Below are 19319 nucleotides of genomic sequence, written 5' to 3'. Positions count from 1 at the left end.
ACATAATCTTGTTGTTGCTGTGTACAGTATTCTCTTGGTCTTGTTCACTTCACTTAGCATTAGGTCATGTAAGTCTTTCTAGGCCTTTCTGAAATCATCCTGCTGATTGTTTCTTATAGAACAATAACATTCATATACTATAATTTAGTCAGCCATTCTCTAATGGATGGGTATCCACTTAGTTTCCAATTCCTTGCCACTACAAAAAGGGCTGCTGCACACATTTTTGCACATCTGGAACCCTTTCCCTCCTTTATTGTCTCTTTGGGATACAGACCCAGTAGAGATGTTGCTGTATCAATCTATATATAATTTAATAGCCTTTGGTTATAGTTTCAAATTGTTCTCCATATGGTTGGATGAGTTCACAACTCCACCAACAATGTATTAGTGTTCCAGAAAAACAATCTTTCAAAAAAACAAAAAACAAACCTTATTTGGAATCTCTTTAAATTAGAATTTGATAAAATGGATTGCATCTTAAATTTTGGGAGTATAAATTATATAAATTCTTACATCATTAGAATAATATTGTTTGTTTTTTCTGTAGATATTAAAATATTTAGTGCTACAAAAGAGTACTTAATTATAATGTTACCATAATTAAATCTCAAACCAAGTCTTATTTCATGTTAATAACAATAAGAAATTATAAAAATACTGTTTACATTTAAAATGTCACTTTTTTTTCCCCATTTGTGGTTGTGGGAAAATTGATGAAGGGAAAATTGTTGAAGATAATGTAAACAATAACATAAGCATACATAATGAATAACATCATTTTTATAAGAAAATTCAAAAGTATTATAATAGCCTTCTGGTTGTTCCCTTGTCCTGTCCAGTCCATCCCTTTAAAAGCATAGTCTGACCTTGTTACTTTCTATTCAGTAAACTCCAGTGATTTCCAATTACTTCTAGAATCAAATATAAAATCCTCTGTCCTTTACTACTTTCCCTATCCTTTCAATCTCAAATTATTTTACACTTCTCCCCTCTCCAGCCACACCACTATGCCCAAAGTTCCCAAGACATTTTCACTAGTTGTCTTCCTTCTTACAGTGCTGGTATTAGACTGTAAAAATCTTTGAGAACAGGGATTGTCTTTATTTTTCTTTGTATCTGCTTTACTTAGTTGCCTGGTGCATATTAGAGGTTTGATAAATATTTATTGACTAACTAAATAGACTGATTATCATTTGTATTATTCCTTATGAATAGGTGATTACTTAAGTAATTGTGTGAAGTGATAATAATTGCTAGGGGCTTTTGTAGAGAAGGGATTATGTTAGACTGTGAAACAGTATGACTCATTTTCTAATTTGACTGTACCCATTTTTGAACATTCTTAGAACTCTTTTTTGGGAATTCCTCTAGGACTTGATGCCTATCTATGTGTTAAAACTTTCTTTTGGAAGGAGGATTTGTCTTTTGGAAATAGTCAAGAGCCATTCAGAGCCAAATTTTAGAGATGAGGCCAAATTATTTAAATACCATTTTGGATCAAAAATGAGGTGTGATTATATAACATTTTAAAATCTTACTTAATTACTACTGAAGACAGTTCCAAAAGAGGTGTTACCAAACATTTTAAGCAATGGCAGCATGGTTGCCCCTAAAGTAACAATATAAATATGAACTTTTCTGCCACTGTGGATTTTTTCCCCTTTCCTCTCATTTTTAATCGGGGCAGGAGCCAAGTAAGGATAATGTATTATCCATTTGTAGAATCAGCAAGCTGAGTGATAATCATACTAGGGCATAGTTAAGTAAATCTGAAGGCTCAGAAATTAGGCAGGAAAAAAGTTCGGGATAACCCCTTCTCTTAAGTCGCCTTGTTCCCATTCTTTCCAGATATATAAAACAAAAACATTCATAAATTAGTATGTTAAAGCAAAAATCTAGTTTTCCAGAAAAGACACAATGTCAAATTTAAGATCATCATCATAATAACTAATATTTATTAAGTACTTACTGTGTATCATATACTTTATAAATATTTACAATATACTTTATACAATATATTTACAAATACAAAAATTTACAAATATTAATTCTCACAATAGTCCAGGGAGGACTATGCTGTTAAATTACTTTTTTTAGTTGAGGAAACTGAATTTAATCACTTGCCTCAGGAAGGGCACACAACTAGTACATGTCTGAGTTTGGATTTGGACTCAAATCTTTCTGACTTCTATCCTGGTATTCTGTCTATTATACCATCTAACTCTCTGTTTCAGAGATGTTGAAAGTCTTTCAGAAAGATTGAAAAATATGCAGTAATTTTAATAGTGATAGTCTAACACTTGTACTACTTAGATTGTAGTAATTAAATACTCTGTAGGTAGGCATAGTTCTTCACATTTGTGAATAATCAAGTCCAAAATTCAGAGAGATCTCTTTACTTAATTTTTTATCTACTTTGTAAAAGTACCATAACATCCAAATGTCAAAATTCTAAAATAATACATTTTATATGTTTATTTCTGAAGCAGAGTATTACATAATATCCATATAAGCCATTGTATGTAAGTCTTGTTATTATAAATTGCAAAACACCCACAGACTGTTACAATTAGGTATGCTCAAATAATTTCTTGAATATAAGAAAGACATATTTTGAAATTCTTGACTTACTTTTTTGTTTTGGATTTTTTTTTCCAGACAGAACATTGGTGAAAGTATTCTTTATTTGTGGGTGGAGAAAATTCGAGAAGTTCTAATAGAAAAATCTCAGATATCAGAATCAGGTAGGATTTAAAATTTAACTTCAGTTTGTATTTCATTTAATAGTGAATTCACATAGGCCTCTAAATTCAGAAGCATGACTGTTCTTGGTCCAAGTTAAGGATATATGAAAGAAATTTCTTTTAGGAAATTCATCTGCTTATGACATTTCCTTTGCTACTTACACACGCACATACACACACAAATACATGCAAGTCCCATGACTATTTCTAGCCTTCTACAGATTCATATTTGTCAGACATTTTATAGACATTCTATAAAATATGTATCTTTTGACTACTAATAAAAACAACAAAAACTCAGATTTGTATGGCATTTTAAGGCTTACTTTACATACCTTATCTCTGTTGATTGATAATTCAAACCTGTTAGATTTTCCTCAACCCCAGCACAATATTTGAACATGATATTTTGTACTAATCTGTTTTATGAAAGAATAGACTCTAGCAGGATTGCCTAAAATTATTTTGGTTTAAAAACTTTGAAAAATATTGACAGAAACCAAAAGTAGTAATCATTGAAACAAGAGAAAGGTCATCACAGTCCAAGATCTTAGGACAAGCTAGGGAATCCTTGGAATCCCCAAGCCCCAATCTTGTTTGTGACTTCTATAGCCTTGAAACTATTGTTCTATCCAATAAGCAGCAGAATAGCATAAGGGATGAAACTCTGTACTTCAAGTCAGGAATATTTGAGTTCATATCCTGCAAGGGGCAAATCATTTAATGTCCCTGAGCCTTAGCTCAGCAGAGAGCAATAACTCTGCAGAATGGGGTTGCTGGAATCTCATAGGATTGTTGGAAAGCTTAAATAAGATTACATATGCCAAGCATTTTGTAAACCTGAAAGCATTATAGAAATGTTATTAGTCCCAATACTTACTGACCTGAAAATATTATGTAAATGTTATTCTTAGTACTTTTCTTTTCTTTTCACCTCATTCTTACTCTTTTCATGTTGGTCTTTCTCTATAGCTTGCTCTTATCAGGAATAAAGTTGCCACAAAAGTAATCATCCTACTGTATTTCTTGGAATCCCATAAAATTATCAGTGGATTTTTTTATCCATTCTTTTGAAAATACTGAACTCATCATAATACAGTGAAAAGAACATAATAGCTATGTAGAAAGAAGCCCGGGTTCATATCCCACTGTTACGACAAACTACCTGTTTATCTTTAGGCAAATCACTTAGTTACAGTTTCCTTATCTGCAGTATGAGGGTGTTTAGAGCAGGTGGCCTTTGTGATTCCTTCTATCTCTAGCTCTGTGACCTTATATCAACTTAAATTAGTTTCCAGTTTTTAAAAAAGGAGCTTTGGAAAAACTGTAGTGACTTGTTTCAAGTAATACAATTGATATTATAAATATATATTTTATGGAATGCTATAATTGAATCCTTATTGGCAAGTTCCAATGTCTTTTCTACTGACCAGAATAGCCTCATATAAACAAGAACATTATTTGATATGATTTTGTAATAAAGTTTATAATCTTGCAGCAAGTGGTAGAATTGTTTTTAGCTGGTTCGAGGGATGTAATGAATAATTGTGTAAGTAATAGTTCAAATATAAATTCCACAGAAAATCAGTAATAGAGAGCCAGCCTTAGCATGATGTTTATGTGCTACAAAAAGAAAGAGGTAATTATTTTAAGCATTTTAACCACCTGTGCCAATAAGTATTCACATCATAGTATAAGGGCACATACATAATTTTAGTATTTTTAAGAAAAATGTATTATTATTATCTTAAGCTTGTCCTATTGATGTGAATATTTCTTTTGCCTTTTTTTATACTTTCAAAATTTCCACCTCTAGTTTTATAATAAAATCTTCAGTTATCCTAGCAAGTGACTCATAATTATTAAAGTAAAAAAAGATTAATTTAAATTTAATTGTTAAGATTGTACTTTGTAACACTTTTTAGCAGTGGGGAATGGTTGTAAAATAAAAACAGCAGTGAAATCTAAAAATTGCAGAAAGGTTGAGCACCATTGACTAGCATCCCTTTGGAATCCTAATGATAAACTGGTTGTCTTAAAATATTTTTACAGTTCCATAAGACTTTTATCTAAATTCTCTACTTCATTTAACACTTCTTTAAGTAAAGATTTACTGTTATTTGTACATATTTCCATAATAATATTTTAAAATTTATTTGGATTTCATTTGAAAAAATATTTTCATAAGTTTGTTTGAAGATTTTGTTGGAAAATACAGGAACTATTTTGCAGAATAAGAGGAATAATTTATGAGTAAAAAAACCTGAATATCTCTTGTTGATTTTCATGGGTAGGCCATTCACTTGCCATAGTTTAGGCTAAGCCTGTTATGCAAATTTAGACATTAATCTTTGGAAACAAAGAATTTCAGTGTATCATATGTATCTGACTAGGCCCGGACATAAAGAAGACAACTGAAGAGAAAGATGTTGACTGTGAAGATGATTATTTTTTTGATTATCAGTCAAAAAATACAATTGAAGCCTTGGATTTTGTTATCACTGAAAACCAATCAGGTATATTGTTATTGAATATCTAATTTACTTGGAAACTATATCCATTAAATCATTGTCACCATCATCTTAACTGACATCTATAAAGTGATTTAATGTTTTGTAAAATATTTCAAAACATTGTAAAATTTTAAAATACTTAATTTTATTTGAACTTTACAGCAATTTTGCAAAATAAGTACTGTTGTCATTCCAATTTTACAGATTAGGATCAGTAGCTCAGTTAAAAAATGCAGCAGGATAGTATCAAAACTCCAGCAGTTTGAAAATATCAGAGCTAACTAAGCATTTTTAGGAACAGCAATATTCTTAACTTAGCAGACTGGTTTTTACATTATTCATTATAAAATAGTAATTTTTCAGTCTTTTCCATTTTTGTCTTGTTATTTCAATTTAAAAATTCTTTTAATTGTGGTTTACTGTTATTTACCTCTATTTCCAAAGTTATATTTTAAAATTTGTTTGAAAATCTATAGTTTCTCTAATAAGTTTTTTCAGCTTTTATTTGAAAATAGAGGTAGGAATATTTTGGGAAAAATTAGTAGAATTACTAATAAATAGACCGGGAGAGTTTAAATGAACTTTCATATAGTTTCATTCTCACTGAAGTAGATAATGCCAGTCTTGTGTCAGTGTGGAACATAAATGTTGTATGGGAACTTGTATAAAGAGTGACATGGAAAATCATTTACTACCTTCAGTATTTCTTAGAAATTGAAAATAAGTATTTATTAAAGAAAATAAAGTAAGCCATGTTTTCAACATATAGATACCGAAGAACTACCATCAATTAAGCATGGTGTTCCAATCACTGACCGAAGAAGCACTTTTCAAGCACATTTAGCTCCTGTAGTTTTCCTTAAGCAGGTAAGTTTACAGTATTAAAATTGTTGTTTTCATTTTTGTGCCAAAGTAATTAGAATTAAATTTAACTGTTACTTTAACCTTTACTTTTTATTTAATATTTTTCCTATTAGATCACACATTTTAAATGTTTTTCCTATTTTAAGATTATTTTGACTCTTGTTATATATGCATATGTGTACATATGCATATGTACACATATGCATATACATATATACACATATATTTCTATATTTATGTACTTGCCAGAGATAACTTCATGCATTTAAGATTTGTCCTGATCTAAATATTGCTCTTAAATATCTTCAAATTTGGAAAATACTTTATGTGAATTGTTAAAAGTCATGTAACATAGTACGCTGTGAAGTTTAATATTTCAAAGCAATCTATATTTTCATCTTGGGCTATTGCGTCTGGTTAGGCAAATTACAGTTCTTTAGTAGAATAGAATTCAGTGCCCCATGGAGGAAGACCTGAATTAAAAATTGGTCACTGACACTTATTAGCTTGGGTGATCCTGGGCAAGACATTTATTCTCTGTCTGCCTTAGTTTCCTCATCTGTAAAGTGGGGAATGATAATAAGAACACCTACTTTCTATGGTTGTTGTGTGAAGTGCTATATAAGGGCTAGTTATCATAATGTTATTGTTATTGTGAGTAAAATTTGTACTCTGTGGTGTTTTCTGCTTGTAGGTGTCCAATAAATATGTTGATTTCATTTGATTTGACTTCAGAGATGGAATCAAAGATACCAACCCCAACTTCTCCATTCCAGATAACAGTACTAACCTTCTTTCTATACCCAATAAAAACAGAATAGAGAATATTTTAAAATCTAAAGCCCTGTGAAATTCTACCTGGTGTGAAATCTCAAGTAAAGTATCTGAAGTAGAAGAAATATAATGTCAAAATGATAAAAGACTAGCTCTAACAATTAACATCAGTCCTGGGAGCTTTTTGAATATTTTTATTAGAATGACAGACTATGTTAAAATGCTTTAAGGTGAAATTGTTTCTTAATTTGTTTATAAAGCTTTTACAACTATTCTTGTATGAGAAAAAAATAATTGTTTTTATTTTCAAGGTAAAAATGGTTCTTGCCAAATTATATGAGAATAAGAAAATAGCCAATGCTACCCACAATATCTATGCTTACAGGTGAGTCATGATTAGAATATAACACATGCAATTGGTGAAAGGGGAGAGATCATTAAGGGCATGTTGGAGGGTTTTTAAAGCCAGGCAAAGAACCACAGATTAAGGGAAAAAAAAATCTGTATCTGAAGTAAATGAAATTGAAAACAAATAAGAATTTCAATCATCAAAATCCGAATGAACAAACTCTTACAATAAAATCTTTATCTGTCTATACTCCTCAAGGAATAGGGCATTTGGAAGAGTTACCATTCAGTTGAGGGCTTGTTTACTTTATCTATCTGGTTTACTTTGTAACCTCATTTGAGAATTGTATGAAAAACAAGGATTTGTTTTACACATTTTTTGTTGGAACTTTTTCTAAATTGCATACTTCCTTGACTCTTAAAGCAGAACTTACCAAATACTATTTAATCTCTTTTTGATAATTTAATATTTTCATTATGATTGTGAACTCTAAACATTACATATTAAAAGCCTGTGATTTCATCTGTGTAGAATTGCTACCCTATCAGAACCCATCTATACCATAGAGTCTTTTTTTTAAATTTTTTAATAACTTTTTATTGATAGAATGCATGCCAGGGTAATTTTTTACAGCATTATCCTTTGCATTCATTTCTGTTCCGATTTTTCCCCTCCCTCCCTCCACCCCTTCCCCCAGATGGCAAGAGTCCTTTACATGTTGAATGGGTTGCAGTATATCCTAGATACAATATATGTGTGCAGAACCGAACAGTTTTCTTGTTGCACAGGGAGAATTGAATTCAGAAGGTATAAATAACCAGAAAAACAAAAATGCAAGAAGTTTATATTCATTTCCCAGTGTTCTTTCTCTGGGTGTAGCTGCTTCTGTCCATCTTTGATCAATTAAGGCTCTCTTTATCGAAGAGGTCCACTTCCATCAGAATACATCCTCAGACAGTACCGTTGTTGATATACCGTAGAGTCTTAAAGGTTTTCCTGAGGTACATATCCTGCCAGTAGTTATATAGCTTGTAAGTATCACAGGCAAGGACTGAGCTCAAGTCTTCTGGGTGTCCAGCACTCTGTCCATTGAGGCATACTGTTTTAAGAACTAGTTGATACAACAGTGCTAGACTGACACCAGTCTAGTTTTGTCCAGTTTTTTAGATTGATTATAGAATTTTTAACTGTCAACTATCACTTCTTGTTGCTATCAATACACCCAATTTTCTCCTTTTAATTTGTTGCTTCTAATCAACTGTGATCCTAAAGATCCTGTGATCTTAAGAAAAAGATACATATCTTTGAAAGAAGCAGGGAAGAAGGAGTGGCATCTGATGTTTCTGCAAGTAATAATAGCTTCATTAGACAAAAAATATTATAGACTAAAATAGACTAAAAATATTTAGAATCTACCTTTTCCTGATTTTTTTTTTTAATCATTGTAGATATTCCTTCAGTGTCTGTATATCATAGCCCCTTGGTGTTATAGTAAGACAGTCTTCAGGAATTTTCTGTCCCAGAAAATATAGCTTTTTGAAGCCAACCTTTATTTGATGGTCCTCTGTAAATTGGAGTTGAGATTGGATTTGGACTCTGAATGAGTTTGTAGCTCAAAGCCTGTCCATTTTAGTGGTACCTGCAAGTTTGTGTTCCGTACGTATAACTTTGAAAATCTAAGGATTTCTCCATGCCATAATGAAATGTCACAGATATACTTTAGCAGAGAGTTTATCCCTTAAAATAATGATAATTAATAAGAAATTGTGGAACAACCAATCCAAATTATGGCCTTCAGATAGAATTATTTACAGATGTACTAATTTGGAAATCTTGACAACAGCAGCCAATATTGTAGAATAATTTTTAAATTTTGCTGAAAATGATATTTGGGGTCTCTAGAGTTTAACAATAGTATGTATGTTTGCAGAATATATTGTGAAGATAGGCGGACTTTCTTGCAGGACTGTGAAGATGATGGGGAAACAGCAGCAGGTGGACGTCTCCTTCATCTTATGCAGGTAGAAATAAGAGAAAACTTTTCTAAGCACTGTACTTTGATTTTTCTCAGTAATAAAAAAAATGAATTCAGATAAGAGCAAATCACTCTATGCCATCTATAGAATAACTTTTGAATGATTTTTTTTTTACATAGATAAATATTTTTTTTCCATATAAGTAGATAAAAAGAGGGAGATTGATTACCACTTTAACAGGCACAGAGAACAAAAAATATTCAAAGCATTGTTTTGAAATCCATTCATGCAGCTAGAATATGATGTTATATATACATGTATGTATATATATATGCACACACATATACATTCACATATATAAATATGCATTTATAATATACATATACATATAAATGGTTGTTTATAATCATACACACATATATATTTACATAAAGTTTGTACTGTGCTTGTTTTTCCTTTCTTGAAAGGTGGATAACATGATCCTTTTTACTTCCAAGTCTTTCCATATTTTTCTAAATCCACCAATTTCTAAACCCACCATTTCCTACATCACAGCAATCACACAAACAAATTTAAAATTTGTTATTTTAAATAGTCTAAAACAATATTGATTAATATGACTGATATATAATGTAGCTTCCTAGTTTTCTCTTTTGATTTAATCTATTTTAACTTTAACTTTGAGATAAATGATTACTACACCTGATTTTTTTCCTAATAATTCCTACTCCTGGTCATTTTTATTATAATTGTGTATATCTCTTGTTTCTTATTCCTGCTGGTTTCCTATCTTAACTTTACTTTTGCTGAACTTATCCTCCTCCAAGAATCACTCACTTATCTCTCTTCCCAACCTTTCCACTTTATCTTTCCTTCCCTCTTTTTTTTATTTCTGTTAATATACAAATCTTATTCCCTTCCCATTAATTTAACATACCCTTCTTTGCTCTCTTCTTTATCTTATTCCTCCCTCTTTTTCTTATTAAATTTAGAACACTTCTCTCTCTCTCTCTCTCTCTCTCTCTCTCTCTCTCTCGTTCCCTCTTTAACCCATTCCTGTTGTGAGTAGGATTTCAGAACTACCAGGCTTCCTCCCCTAATTCCTTGTGTCAGTTCTCGGTCTCACACCTCATTCATGTAATCTAATTATTCTTTTTACCTTTTCCTATGTGAATTTGGATTTTTAGAATTACATCATACTCAGTTCTATGCAAAGCTTTCTTTCGAATAAAGAACTACTAATGATAGTCTTAGACATATGGTTTATATTTCTACATATAAAGCATAAATAGTTTGTCCTTTGTGAGTTCTTTTAATTTAATCTTTGATGTTTACCTGATATTTCTCTTGGGTCTTACATGTTAAATTTTCTATTAAGGTCTTTTTGTAACAAAAATCTTGAAAGTCTGACAATTCATTGAATGTCTTTTTTTTTTTTCCAGGACTATGCTTAAATTTGCTGGGTATGCTGTTTTCAGTTGCAAATCTTGTTCTTTTGCTCTTCTACTTCCTCTTTTTAAAACCTAAAGTTTTTCATTTCCTCAGTTTCAAATGTTAAAGTTATCCTCCAGAACCTTAAGTGAACTGAAAAACTTGGCTTTTTGTAATCATTTAAAAATGTGTCTTAGGAAAAAAAATCAAGGTTTTTATGTTTCATAAAAATTTATGTAGTAAAAGAAAGATGAATATTAATATGTTTTGACAATATAGTGTGAAGAAAGATAAACATGAGATTTTAAAAGTATTTTTGATGTAACTGTTCTTTTTCCTTTTAAATAGTTTTGTAGAATAAGGTTTTTGAACTTAATCAATTTAATAAGTGTTTGTTGATTTGAATTGAATTGACTTTTTTAGGTTTCATTTTCATTATCTGTAAAATGAGGAGTTTGGGTCAAATTCTGTATAATTCTGTATCCCTTCCAGCTCAAAAATTGCATGATTCTATATCCTGACTGCAGATCTCTGACTGCTAATCTGATTTCCTCTATACTTTCATATGATCCTAGTGCTGTGCCTGCTGAAGTTAATTTTTAAGTACCATTGTGCTGTATTTTATATGAAGTTGTTTTTTTTTTTTCCTTTAAAGCTTGTATTTATATATGGAAATGTATAACTAATTTATAAGTGGCATGACATAGTGGATAGAGAACTTTAGAGTGATGAAGAATTAATTCAAAGTACATTTTGTACATATACCAGCAATAGCAGTACAGTTTGACTCTGGGCAAGTTATTTACTAAGTCAGAGGCTATAAATTGAAGGACAATTTTCAGTTTGCATTATTAAAAGTAGTTTCTACACTGGGGAGTGCCATGCCCTGATTAAATCACAGATCCATCCTAACAACAAATAATTATGTTTTAAAAATACAGATTTTGAATGTACGGAATGTTTTGGTGGTGGTATCACGCTGGTATGGTGGTATTTTACTTGGACCAGATCGCTTTAAACACATCAACAACTGTGCCAGAAACATACTAGTTCAAGAGAACTATACAAACTCACCAGTAAGTTGTTATTGATAGTATCTAAAGATAACATATCTTGTCTTCTGAGGTTTGAAAAAAGCAGTTGAAAACTTAAAACCTTTAAACCATACATTTCATATTTTGTGTGATTCTTGGATAGACCCTTTTTGGTTACAAATTCTTTAAGACATACAAGTAAAAGTGGTGTGGTATAGTGAAAAATACCCTTGTAGGAGTAAGGTTTACTGTGTTATATTTTTACTATTAACTGGAAGAGTGCCCAGAAGCAATTCACCACCCCTTTGAGTCTCAGTTTTCTTACTAGTCAGTGAGTGAGTAAGCAAGGTGACAGCTAAAGTCCTACCTACCTTCAGAATCTGGATTTGACTATATCACTTGAGGTCACTTTTTTTTTTTTAACCCCCCTAAAACAAGCTCTTTTTGCTTTTATTCTAGCAACTTGCTTTTTAGTGTGAAGTGATGTGATAATACTGTGCCTGTCACTTCTTAGGTATCTACCTAGAAGTAATACCTTTCTGCTTTCATAAGCTCACCTTCTTTCTGGTCCCCTGGAATAGTAAATGGGATCCTATTATGTAAAAAAGATGAAACCTTGGTTTTCAGGCCTTGATGATTTCAACTAACTTCTGGGGTATCCCTGTTCCCTATTTTGGAATCAGTCTTGAAGTCCTTTATCTTTAGGGCTCTAGGGCTTTCATCCTCATTACTTGCTTTTTCACTGGTCACTGACTCTCACCTCAAGGCCATGGAAGTCAGCTTCCTGAACCTTCTTAATCCCTGGGTTTAGAAATTTGCTATATGTCTTCCTTATCCACCTTTTTCTGCTCCTGTAATTACAACTGGATATTATATTCCCCTCTGAGTGTCTATTTCCTGATAGAGCACATCTAAGATTAAATACAAGAGAAAAGAAAATGTACAATTCAGAAATAATTCAATTGAATAAGATAATTAAAAGTACATAAAATTACTTTTAGAAATAAATGAAAACTACTAATCACCCTACCACACAGTATCTAAATTTTTTAACCTGTAAATTCCTCAGGCTAATGTTTGTCTTCATTATTGTCTTTAGGCTGATTTGATTTACTTGTGGTTTCTATACAATAGTAAAATCTTTTATCCCAGAATATCCTCTGCTGAATTTGGATTAGTTTACTGGTTTCCTAGCCCTAGTTGGTCCCTTTTATAATCTAAGGCTGATTGTTATCCAAACAGAAAGTTCCTTGATATTGCTGGAGAACTTTTGATGCTAAAATCATATTAATATATAATTATTTATCTGACTAGTTATCTACCCTTCCTCTTCCCTGGAGAGAAGAAAGTGGGAACAGTTGTGATCCATAATTAAAGTTTATCCAGTTATCCTCAAAATAGAATTCAATACCCTTATAACAATACACATAAAGAGGCTTCTTTATTAATAGAATTCATATTTCTTGACAATAGCTTAATCTTAATATACCAATGTAATTTTTTAATGGCAATTATATGATTTTGTAACATAGCCATAGTGTGTGTGTGTGTGTGTGTGTGTGTGTGTACTGGCTATGTATGTAGAAGTTAACTAATGACTTATTATTGCTATATTTTTTTCTTATGGCTCTGAAAACCTTGCCATTCCTACTAAAGCTTGTTATATATTAATTTAACCTACAAAAAGTCATATTCTTATTTGGAAAATGTTATGAAACCTAAAAAATATCTCAAAAGTATACTTAGATTATTTTTAATATTTTAAAGAAGTCAAAAATGTGATCTTATAGATGCTTGTGAAATATTATCAATGGTAGATAATTATTGATAATTCTTTTTATGTTCATCTGCTTGAAAGGGAGGTGTGAAAAGTTTGTGAGTTTTTATGTTTTTATCTTGATTGTCACCATTACAAGTGTCTTTATAATTGATTTTCATTAAAACTATTTGTATTTTATTTATGAATCTTCTTTTTATTGTAGAATAAAATTAAGCACATTTGCATTATGACAAAATATATTTGCCCTTTATCTATCTCTTTCATTGAAGAAAACCATATTGATTTTTGCCTTTTTCAGGAGGAATCATCCAAGCAACTGGGAAAGAACAAAAGAGTAAAAAAAGACAAGAAGAAGAATGAACATTTTACTTGAAAATCTAGCTTTTAAAGATACTTTTGTTTTGATTATATAATTAATCATCAAGGAATACTTTCTATAGAGAAGATCCTTGAAAGACATTCTTTGTGACTACTCAACCCAGGAGTTCAAGAAAACATGACATGGATGCCAGTCAGGATTTTCACTTATTTCTTGGTTGTCCCAATTGATCAGAAATGGAGAACTTATGTATTTATATGTAACTAAGAATGATTCAGAAAAGTTAATCAAACCTATTCGTCATTGTTTCTAATTTTGGGATGTTAACAGTTTCTCTAAGAATCAAGTGAATTACCTGTATTTTTGGATTACATGTCAAGTGCCTTTCTTATATGGTGAAAACCATCTCTGGAGGGTTTAAATACTTGATGTCTTGTCACCTGGATTCTTGTTGAGTTAAATTAATATTGTATTTTACAATACTTTACAGAATGTTTGAATGAGCTCCTGGAGAGCTACTTTTTTTTTCTTTTGTAATTGTGATTCAGAAAGCTTACTTTAGTTTGAGTAAGCATTTCTGACTTGTGTAAATTTAGTGAAAATCCAGCTAATACCTGTCAGTAGAAAAGTAGTAGAGATAATCATTTGTTTAACGTACAATGAATTATATAGATATTCTAAGACTTGGTAGAGAATCTGTTATTGAAATTCACAGATGTTTTCAGCTCCACATTTTGGTTTTTGTACAGTAATGTGTAGTAATAAAAATGTAGTATCAACATGCCTTTTTTTTTTTTTTTAATGGGACATGGAAATGTAGCATTCTGTTTTTTTTTTTTAAGATCTAAAAATGTCTTACTAATAATTTTTATTGTGGAAATTGGAGTATTTTAGAAAGTAGCCCCTAGTGAATGAGCTAGGTAGGAGATGGTCTGGAGAAAAGTACTGTGGTGCTGTGGATATGATATCCATAAGTTTTCTGTAGTTATTGTCATTGACATTCAGGTTACAGCCTTCTTTGCTGCTTAGATACAAAATACAATGTTTAATTAAGTTACCAAGCTTCCATACGGTGAAGTGAAACAAGGTCTTGGCTAGAAAAAGAACAATCCTTTTTGACTAGAAATGTCACTGCTTTGTTGGAGTTGTGATCCTGTAAGTATGTGTGCTCTTTCTGCAAGGCAGATGACAACTCATCCATGCCTTCCTCACTTAGGCCATTCTTGTTTATTTCATTCACTAAATTCTTAGTCTAATACATTGAACACTTTCCTCTGTAAGAGGGATTTTTAATTTTCTTGGGGTCCACTAAAATTTGGAAGGGAAAAAAATTACATCCTGATTAGACCTTGGTAATCCTGGACATTTGATACATTTAAAAACATCATTCTGAGAAAGGCTCTTTAGGCTTTATCACACTGCCAAAGGGTTACATGACACAAAAAGGGTTAAGAAAAGTTGCTCTTGATATCTTAATATTTTATGGATGCTGGTGTAAAGTGGGACAAGTCAGTATTTTAGTGGATGGAGTGTTAGGCCTAGAGTCAGAAAAACTCGTTCAAATCCAGCCTCAAACATTTAACTCTGTGACTCTGGGTAAATCACATATCCCTTTTTGCCTCAGTTCTCTATTTGTAAAATAAACTAGAGAAGGAAATCCCAAATGGGGTCCCAAGGAGTTGGACACAACTGAGATGATTGCACAGCAACTGAACAAGTACAACATTTAGGCTATCATCTCTTGCTTTTACTACTTGACTACCTCCTTTTCTAGTGGGTATGCTTTAATGATATCTTATACCACTTTGTGCCTGCAAGTCATTTTTGGGTAACACACTATAACCAAAGGAGAAACTATGCTTTCTCCTTTGATTCATTTGCTATTTAAAATTCTTTCTGAATTTTAAATGAATCACAGCATTACTGGGAAAATACTGTTAAAACAATGATTGTGTGTGTGTGTGTGTGTGTGTGTGTGTGTGTGTGTGTGTGTTAGGGAGCATCTGGATATCACTAAAAGTGGTTTGCATTTTTTCAAATTTATTCCCACCCACTTTCCTCTTCCTTTTTTACTTCTGGGCTCAGCTAATTATCTTATCTAATCTAATTATCTAAGAAATACATAATCAGTTGCTCATTCATGTGGAAACATGAATGCTTCATCTATTTTTTTTCCATCAGAATAAAAGGAATAAATATTAAACTTAGTTATTATTTAACATTGAACTTGAAAATTTCTTCCCTGATGTACAAGCTGTTAATTTCTTATCTTGTTGGCAGTAACTCAAATTCTTAGATATGATAAATAAATTGCTCTTAATCACTCATTCTAATGAGAAAAGTATTATCCGAGGTAGTTAAAACAAACAAACAAACAAACAAAGCCTGTAGCCTGAATTTTTCTTGAAAGAGAAGCAGCAAATAAAGCAGAGAAAAGAGATTTGGGTTGGGGCAGGGAAGGTGCAATTATGAAAAATAGTGATGGAAGAAGTGAATTCTGGTATGTTCTATTCTTAGAGAAGTTCACTTCAATTCCTTTTACCAGTGAACAATAATGAGATTGTATAGGATGCAATACATAAAGAGAATAGTGAAAGATATATCTTATGTAGGTTATGTATAATCACTCTCTTTTTCTGAATTTATAGTGAAGAAAGTGTTGACTATCTTGTGCCACTATTAGGTTGTTGAAAATGCTGGAAAGAATATCAGAGAGGAATTTGGAAAAAGAGGAAGTTATCACTTAATCATATCTCCAATAGAATAATTTAGGTAGAGAGAGGGGGAAAGAGAGAGAGAGAGAAAGAGAGAGAGAGAGAGAGAAAGAAGAGAGAGAGAGAGAGAGAGAGAGAGAGAGAGAGAGAAGGAGGGAGGGAGGGAAAGAGGGAAGGAGGGAAGAAGAGGAAGGGAGAGGGAGGGAGGGAGGGAGGGAAATAAGGAGGAAGGGAAGGAGAGAAAGAAGGGAGAGAGAAAAGGGGGGAGGGAGGGAGAGAAAAGGAAGGGAGGGGGAGAGAGATAAATCTGTTTCTTTGCCAAGGAGGATGAGCTTCAGACTCAGCATGATTAGAAATTTTAAAAAATTTTTAAAAGGGAATTAAGATCTAAGATAAATGAAGGAATAAAGAGAGTAGTTAGTTGTTCTCAATTTCCTTGAATCATCTGATCTGGATAAACAGGATACAAAAAAAAAAAAAAAAAACCAAACAAACCCAAAAAATCAAACCCCAAATCAAAACAAAACAACTAGTGGATGTGATTGCTCACCTGGAGTCAGCAATCTGACAAATTGGAGAGAAGGAGAGGTGTCAGGAAAATGTCTCTGGACATCTGACATGCTTTTGTTAAAAGCAAAATGATGAGTTCTCATCTGATAAGGTTGACTTATTGTCAGGAAATGAATGTATTTTTAAACTAGTGGTTTAAGAAGAATCAGAAAGAGAAGACTCAGTAAGAACCAGAATAGATTTATTCAAAACAGGTATTCAAGACAGGTCATGTCATAGTAACTGCAGGGTTTTTGTTTTGTTTTGTTTTTGGCAGTATTACTAGACTGCTGGGCAGCTAGATGATCCAGTGTAGAGAGTGCAAAACCTGGAGTTAGGAAGACTTATCATCCTGAGTTCAAATGTGACCGCAGACATTGGACCCTGGGCAAGTCACTTAACCTAATGTGCCTCAGTTTCCTCATCTTTAAAATGAGCTGCAGAAGGAAATGGCAAACCAGAAAACTCCAATTGGGGCTCATGAAAAGTTGGACACAACTGAAATGGCTGAACAACTAAACTGCTAGATCAGGGCAAGGCTGTAGCATAACACATGAATTTCAGTGAGAAATGATGGCAAATTGTGACAAATTTAGGAGCAAGTAGGTGTAATAGTGCCAGATTCAAGTCAGAAAGACTTGAGTTCAAATCTTGCCTCAGACATTGAACTCCCTGTGTGATCTTGGATACGTAACAGGCTCTGTTTACTTCAATTCCTTCATCTGCAAAATGGGTATAATAGAACCTATCTCCCAGGATTATTGTGAGGATCAAATGCCATAATAAGTAAAGCCTAGTGCCTGACATAGAAACTAAATGTTAGCTGCAGTGATAATGATATTACTTTTGTGGAAGAGAAGGAGACATGTGGATAATTTAAAGGTATAAGTAGGTAGCTAGGTTTAACTGAATGACTGAATACAATTATACTGATAAATGAATTGAGTCATGTTGGAGGGAATGGCCAAGGCACCTGCCTTTGGCCCTGGGCTATTCAGGATTTTTATCACTATATGGAAGAGAAGGTTTATGTAATGCGGCCCCTTTGTCTCTCCCTTGCCTTTTCCTTCAATTTTCAGTTAAATCCTGGCCTTCTGCTGGAAGCCTTTCTTAGTCCCCCTTTATGTTAGTGCTTTCCTTATGAGATTACCTCCAATTTATTCTGCATATACCGGGTTGGTTGTATCTTGTCTCCGTATTATGTTGTGAGCTCCTTGAGGGCAGCCTTTCTCTATACCCCAGTGCTTAGTATAATACCTAACACACTTAATACATGCTTTGATATACTTATCAAATTTAAGGATGACATGAAGTTGAGAGGATTACTTGGGCTAAAGGAGTGAATGTCACAAGTCGAGAAAAGGGGATCTATAACTAAAAGCAATTTGAAAAAAGTCTGGAAATTTTAGTAGACAATAGGGTCAATAGCCTTTAACAGTGTGACATGGCAACCAAAAAAAGAGCACTTCTTAGGCTGGATTGATAAGGTCTAGATAATTGATGCCATCATTCTGATCTATCAAGTGGAATAATATTTGAAAAGTGCTTAGCAGACTACCTAGCACATGGACAAGGTGCTTCTCCATTTAATGCATATTGTGTTCCATTCTTGGTGTCTCAAATGTTTACAAATCAGGTAGTGAAGGAGAGGACTGGAAACCTTTGCATGAAAATTGAAACTGAGGCTATTTAATATTGCAGAAGAGAAGACTTAGGAAACTCATGATGGTTTTTCCACATTATATTAAAAAAGGCTTTCACATGGAAGAGATTTTTACTTGCTCCCAAGTAGAAGGTAGGTAACTGGCATGCTAGAGAAAATGCTGGACCTGAAGTCAGGAAGATTGGTTCAAATGCAACCTCAAATTATCAACAACTGTGTGACTTTTAATAAGTCACTTAAACTCTGACTGACTCAGTTTTTTCAACTGTAAAATTGGGATAATAATAGTAGATTTCTCCCAGGGCCATGAGAATCAAATAAGATGATTTGAAAAAAAAAAAAAAAAACAAACCTGAATTTTTACAGTACCTTCCTTGTTAATCCTTGTCATAGCTTGAGAAAGACATGACCAAACTAGAAAAGAATATTGATTTGGCATTAAAAATTAGCATTCTCCAAGTTAGAGAGCAAGGTTAGAAATGTGATAGTTGAAGTCTATAAATTGTGTAAGATGAATGTTAAGGGACAGGTCAATTCTCTGAGAGCCTCCATAGCTGTGAGTCATAGCATCTGAAGGGGTTGCAGGGCAGCCTTTGCTGACACACA

General features: G+C 32.4%; 1 protein-coding gene across 2 annotated transcripts in view; it reads left to right on the top strand.

The window, feature by feature from the left end:
• Nucleotides 1–14566, top strand: part of IMPACT (impact RWD domain protein) — a 29111-nt gene extending 14545 nt beyond the window's left edge. For both annotated transcript variants that reach the window (XM_051970325.1, XM_051970324.1), the window contains 7 exons: nt 2662–2747; nt 5141–5263; nt 6030–6127; nt 7210–7283; nt 9178–9268; nt 11596–11730; nt 13767–14566. In XM_051970325.1, the coding sequence (XP_051826285.1) occupies nt 2662–2747; nt 5141–5263; nt 6030–6127; nt 7210–7283; nt 9178–9268; nt 11596–11730; nt 13767–13841 (682 nt within the window). In that variant the 3' untranslated portion in view covers nt 13842–14566. The remainder of the gene's footprint in view (nt 1–2661; nt 2748–5140; nt 5264–6029; nt 6128–7209; nt 7284–9177; nt 9269–11595; nt 11731–13766) is intronic.
• The last annotated feature ends 4753 nt before the right edge of the window (nt 14567–19319 follow it).

Source organism: Antechinus flavipes, chromosome 1, assembly GCF_016432865.1.
Source record: "Antechinus flavipes isolate AdamAnt ecotype Samford, QLD, Australia chromosome 1, AdamAnt_v2, whole genome shotgun sequence".
NCBI lineage: Eukaryota > Metazoa > Chordata > Mammalia > Dasyuromorphia > Dasyuridae > Antechinus > Antechinus flavipes.
This window is presented reverse-complemented; position numbering and strand designations above follow the sequence as displayed.